A 6000-nucleotide genomic window follows, 5' to 3' on the forward strand; every position below is an offset into this window, starting at 1 on the left:
GATGGAGCATCCTTGACCATATCATTATCTTGAAAATAAAAAAAAAAGGCGAAATATGTGTATCGTTCTGTCTACATAACGGACTGATAAGGACGTCCCGAGTCCATGTGCCTTAAGACTTAGAGGGGAGTCCCTCGCTGACATTCTTTGGCGTTTTCACTGATGTAGCTGCTGCAAAGGCAATGAGCATACAGACGTATCCCAGCAAAATCAACCGAATGTCAAGTATCTCAGGAGCCAAACTCTTGACATTGACAATGATTCCGAATCTAATTCCTTAAGGACCAGGAGTTGTACTCTGGAAACTCTAGACCCTTGGTTCTCAACCACTGGTGGGGGTCTCGAGGGTAGGTGCCATGGGTCTAGTGAGTAATACTACTGTCTTGGCTGCATTATTAATAGGCGTTTCACATGAGCATATTTTCACGGGCCGTGTACGGACCACAGTGCCCCATCAGGCTGTGAGTCTCCCGACCCAAACTTAGTCTCATAACCACAAATGAGGATGTGTGTTCTGCTTTGGAAGACTCGCTGTCCATCCGGGCATTGAGGCCCATGAAATTCTACGCTTGTATTAACCCGGCCGGGGAGACTTTGATGCATTTTGAGTGCAAGTTTCTGGACTTATGAACATTAAAAAGAAGCTGGTCTGTTAGATTTGACTTCCTAATATGCTTCAGATTTTCAGTATGGTGGATGGGGGATCTTGTCCTTCCTGACATTGGAGATCAGCGGAAAAGCCATTTTGGATTTTTCCAGACTGTTCATCTTTGGGACTGGCTTGATGGGATTGCTTCCTGTTTTTAGCAAGAAATATACAGATGAAAATTGCGATACAGTATATGGTATAGTCAGTGTGTTTTCTCTATGCTGCACTTTGTCAGCGGTTGAGTCACCTAAGAGTAGGTAGATGCCCTCGCTCCTCTGACCCTTTTAGTGCAATCACACTTTTCGTTAAGTTGTATCGTTTTTCTGACTTTTCCCTCTGTGTCCTACAATCTGCCTTTTACAATGCTGAGGAGTCTGGGATACTGCAGATCTTGATAAAAGTCCGGTCTTAGGAGGAAAAACTTTCCACTGCAGAAAAATGTGCTGTATCCAGAGCTCAGTCGGTCGTACTACCTAACTCTAGATTTAGTGTCCAGGATCTGCAGATACAAACTGTGCCGGAGATGTCTCCACCTAGAACCTCAAGTGTTCATAGAATCATAGAATCGTAGAGTTGGAAGGGACCTCCTGGGCCATCTGGTCCAACCCCCTGCTCAAAGCAGGATTCGCTAAATCATCCCAGTTAGATGTCTGTCCAGCCTCTGTTTGAAGACTTCCATTGAAGGAGAACTCACCACTTCTCGTGGCAGCCTGTTCCACTCATTGATCACTCTAACTGTCAAAAAGTTTTTTCTAATATCTAATCTGTGTCTCCTCCCATTCAGCTTCATCCCATTGCTTCTAGTCTTTCCTTGTGCAAATGAGAATAAAGTTGATCCTTCTACAATGTGACAGCCCTTTAGATATTTGTAGACAGCTATTAAGTCTCCTCTCAGTCTTCTCTTTTGCAAACTAAACATTCCCAAATCCTGCAACCTTTCCTCATAAGACAGGGTTTGCAGACCGGTCACCATTCTGGTCGCTCTTTTCTGAACTTGCTCCAGTTTGTTGATGTCTTTTTTAAAATGTGGTGCCCAAAATTGGACACAATATTCCAGATGAGGTCTGACCAAAGAGGAGTAGAGGGAAATAATTACTTCACGTGATCTAGACTGTATGCTTCTGTTAATACATCCAAGAATTGCATTTGCCTTTTTTGCTGCTGCATCACACTGTTGACTCATATTCAGTCTGTGATCTATTAGTATACCCAAGTCTTTTTCACATGTGCTGTCACTTAGCCCTATTCCTCCCATTCTATATATGCTTTTTTCATTTTTATTGCCCAGATGTAGTACTTTGCATTTCTCCCTGTTAAAAACCATTCTGTTAGTTGCTGCCCACTTCTCCAGTTTATTTAAATCTTTTTGAATCCTCTCTCTCTCTTCTCTAGTATTAGCTTTCCCTCCTAGCTTTGTGTCATCAGCAAATTTAATCAGTTTACCCTCAATTCCTTCATCTAAATCGTTGATAAAGATGTTGAACAATACAGGGCCCAGGACAGAGCCCTGTGGTACCCCACTTGAGACATTCTTCCAACTGGATGTGCAGCCATTTACGACCACTCTTTGGGTCCGATCACTAAGCCAGTTATGAATCCACCTAACAGTTGCCTTGTCCATTCCATACTTAGTCATTTTTTCAATAAGGATTGTATGAGAGACTTTGTCAAATGCTTTGCTGAAGTCAAGATATACTATATCTACAGCATTTCCTTGATCCACCCAATCAGTAATACCATCATAGAAGGAAATTAAATTAGTCTGACATGACTTATTAGTTACAAACCCATGCTGACTCTGTTTAATCACTTCATTCTTATCCAGGTATTGACATACATGTTGTTTAATAATTTGTTCAAAGATCTTTCCTGGTATAGAAGTCAGACTCACCGGCCTATAGTTGCCTGGGTCCACCTTCTTCCCCTTTTTGAAGATAGGAACAACATTTGCTCTTCTCCAGTCTTCTGGCACTTCTCCTGTTCTCCAAGAATTTTCAAAGATTATGGAGAGGGGTTCAAAAATTTCTTCTGCTATCTCCTTCAGTACTCTGGGGTGTAATTCATCTGGACCTGGAGACTTGAATTCATTTAGGTTAGCTAAGTGTTTCCTCACTATCTTTCTGTTTATAGATATCCTGGATTCTTCTATTCCCTTAATAGGACAGTGAATAACAGTTGATGTTACATTTCCTTTCTGAGAGAAAACAGATGCAAAATAGGAATTTAAAAGTTCAGCCTTCTCAACATCCTGTCTTACCATTTCATCATTTTCATCCTGTAAAAATCCTATAGCATCTTTGACTTTTCTTTTACTTTTGACATATCCCCAAAATCCTTTATTATTGCTTTTGACATCTCTTGCAAGCCTCAATTCATTTTCAGCTTTAGCTAATCTGATTTGTGCCTTGCAGGTTCTGCAGACAGCATTATATTCTTCTTTAGATATGCCTCCTTCTTTCCATTTTATAAACATTTTTTGCTTCCTTTTTAGCATGTGCTTAAGTTCTGTGTTCATCCATCCTGGTTTCCTTAAATGCTTCCTATTCTTCCCTCTTTTCGGAATTGTTAACAACTGTGCTTTGAGAATTTCATTTTTCAAGATTTCCCATCCTTCCTGGACATTTTTTGTCTTTAAGGATATCCAGCCATTGGATCCCTCCAATTCTCTTTCTGAATCCCTTAAAATCTGCCTTTCTGAAATCTAACCTTGACGTCTGAGTCTTCACAGGTCTTCCGCCTCTAGTTATCCAAAATTCTAAAATAGCATGGTCGCTACCTCCTAGGGTCCCAGCCACTTTTACCTCCTCAACCATTTCCTCCCTGTTTATAAGGATTAGATCCAAGGTAGCAGTTCCCCTTGTTTTCTCCTTTACCTTTTGGAAGATAAAGTTGTCAGCAAGAGAGGATAAGAATTTCCTTGACCTGTTAGTTTTGCCTGAGAGAGATTCCCAACAAATGTCTGGATAGTTGAAATCTCCCATGACAACTATGTCATATTTTTTGGAGAACTTGGCCATTTGATGCATAAAGAGTTCATCCATATCTTCAGCTTGCACAGGCGGCCTGTAGTAAATGCCTACAATGGTGTCCTTTCCATTGTTCTGTCCTTGTATTCTTACCCAAACAGTTTCCACAGAACTCCCAGTCTCTGAAGCTTCAATCTCTGTGCAGATATACGCATTTCTAACATACAATGCGACACCCCCTCCTCGTTTATCAAGTCTGTTTCTTGCAAATAAGTTGTATCCTTCTAGTCTTGTATTCCAATCATGTGTATTGTCCCACCAAGTTTCAGTGATTCCAATGACATCATATTTCTGTTCCTGTGTTAGTAGTTCCAATTCTCCTTGTTTGTTGCCTATGCTTTGTGCATTAGTATAGAAACATTTTAGTTTGTGATTGGTTTCTCTTTCTCCAATATCTTTTTTAATTAGATTCTTTCGTCTTTGTTCTTCCTTTCCACTTCTAATAGCAGAGTTCTCAGTAGCATTTCTCAGGTGTATGGCTTTTTCTGGTCTTTTGCTTCCCTTCCCATGTTGTTCTAGTTTAAAGCTCTCCTTACAAGTGTAGCAAGGCGACTTCCAAATACCTGCTTTCCAGTCTTCGTAAGGTGCACCCCATCTCTAGCAAGTAGTCCATCGTATAAGTAGTTCACTCCGTGATCCAGAAATCCAAATCATTGCTGACGGCACCATCGACGTAGCCAGTTGTTCACCTGCAGAATCTTATTCCACCTCCTTGTTCCATGGCCATCCACTGGGAGGATGGAAGAGAAGACCACCTGTGCTCCCAGTTCTTTCACTTTCTTGCCTAAGTCTTCAAAGTCTCTGCAGATGGTTTCCAGGTCGTTTCTTGCGGTGTCATTTGTCCCCACATGTAGTAGCAGTGTTGCTGCTCCTGTTTCTTCAGCTTCTGATAATCACTTTGCTGGTGGTTAGTGCAGGCAGTAATGGATATGTGTTCTTCCCCTGCAGGAGGACTGTATATGTCGGTATAAGATGCTGGTCGAGCTGGTACAAAAGAAGAAACAGGCAAAAAGCTGAGTCAGAACAACGGAGGCATGGAGAGGATGATGTACAGCCGGTTACTTGGATCTCAGTATTCTCTTTCACGTTCAGGTGCCTTAGATTAAATATATGGATTTTAAAATAAATACCATCTTTATCTGCAGATGAGTAAAACATATTTTTATATCATAAACGGTTTACTGTGATTTACTGTTTTATTCTTTTTCAAGTTACGAAATGTTTTGTTTTGTCTTTTGGACCTAACGAACATTGCAGGGAACCTGTCCTCAGACTTATGCCCAAACCACAGGCAGCGTGAATTCGACACAGACTGCCTGATTGTAACCAGGTATATTTTAGGCTGGGATCAGACGAGCATATGAAAAATCGACCTGTTTTTATACATCAACATTTTGAAATCAACATGATCAAATACTGTTCCCTGCATTAATAATGGCAATGTATCCATTAAAATCGGATGCAATATGGATGTTGTGTGTGGGATATGCTGGTTTTTTGCACGTCTATAGACTTGAATGGTCGACTTGGAAAAGAATAATGCATGCTGTGAATTTTTTTTTTTTTTTTCGCACGGTCACTCTATCCTTGTGAAGAAACAGTCATCTGAACAACCCTATTGTGCAACATTGATCAGTGTGTTGTTCGCGCACTGTTAACAAGGACAGCAAACGCCCAGATAATACACTTGTCTGAATGAGCCCTTATTCTGAAATGCTGCGGCTTGGGTCCCTGGCCGGCTTCTTCTCACCCTGGTCTCTTTGACTGACCGGTCTCTCCCAAGGTGTGTGTGTGTATAGGGTGAGACCTGCCAGTCAACTGGACCGAGGCGGGGAGAGAAGCTGCCATGGACCTGCCTCAAACTAGTTAGCCGAGACACACAGACCCCAGCTGCCATTTTAAGTACGTTTACTCTGAAATAACACAACATGAATCTGATGACTGGTTCCCTTTTAAAAATTCTGCACCTCATCGAGCTACAACACTACCGCAAAAAGACATTTGTGTTAGAAAAAAATTGAATGCACAGTGTATGTGGTATACCCTGCACATGTTGCTCATAAAGGAGTTTCCCAACGTGGACACTATTTCTGGCCAATATATGGTATCCTGCATTAATTAGCCGTTTTGCCCTCTGCAGGCTCCAGTCATTAGAAGCCACAACAAGTTCTCTTTGTGTGTTGCCTTTTTCTTTCTCCAGGTTCCCAACTCTCCATAGACTTTTATAAGCAGCAAGTGTAATTTGATCGTTTGCGAAAAACAGAAGCGCACAGATTTGTGCAGTTTTTGAGAGCAGTTGATCAGTGCAGGGAGAGAAGGTACTGA

General features: G+C 41.4%; 1 protein-coding gene across 1 annotated transcript in view; it reads left to right on the forward strand.

Annotated features, from left to right (window-relative positions):
* Positions 1-4849, forward strand: part of DNAJC1 (DnaJ heat shock protein family (Hsp40) member C1) — a 92960-nt gene extending 88111 nt beyond the window's left edge. Inside the window, exon 12 of the mRNA XM_073581821.1 lies at positions 4624-4849. Coding sequence (XP_073437922.1) covers positions 4624-4692 — 69 coding nt within the window. The 3' untranslated portion in view covers positions 4693-4849. The remainder of the gene's footprint in view (positions 1-4623) is intronic.
* Positions 4850-6000: the final 1151 nt, after the last annotated feature.

The sequence above is a fragment of the Dendrobates tinctorius genome, unplaced genomic scaffold (assembly GCF_039654945.1).
Source record: "Dendrobates tinctorius isolate UK_male_01 unplaced genomic scaffold, ASM3965494v1 ptg000070l, whole genome shotgun sequence".
In the NCBI taxonomy this organism is placed as follows: Eukaryota; Metazoa; Chordata; class Amphibia; order Anura; family Dendrobatidae; genus Dendrobates; species Dendrobates tinctorius.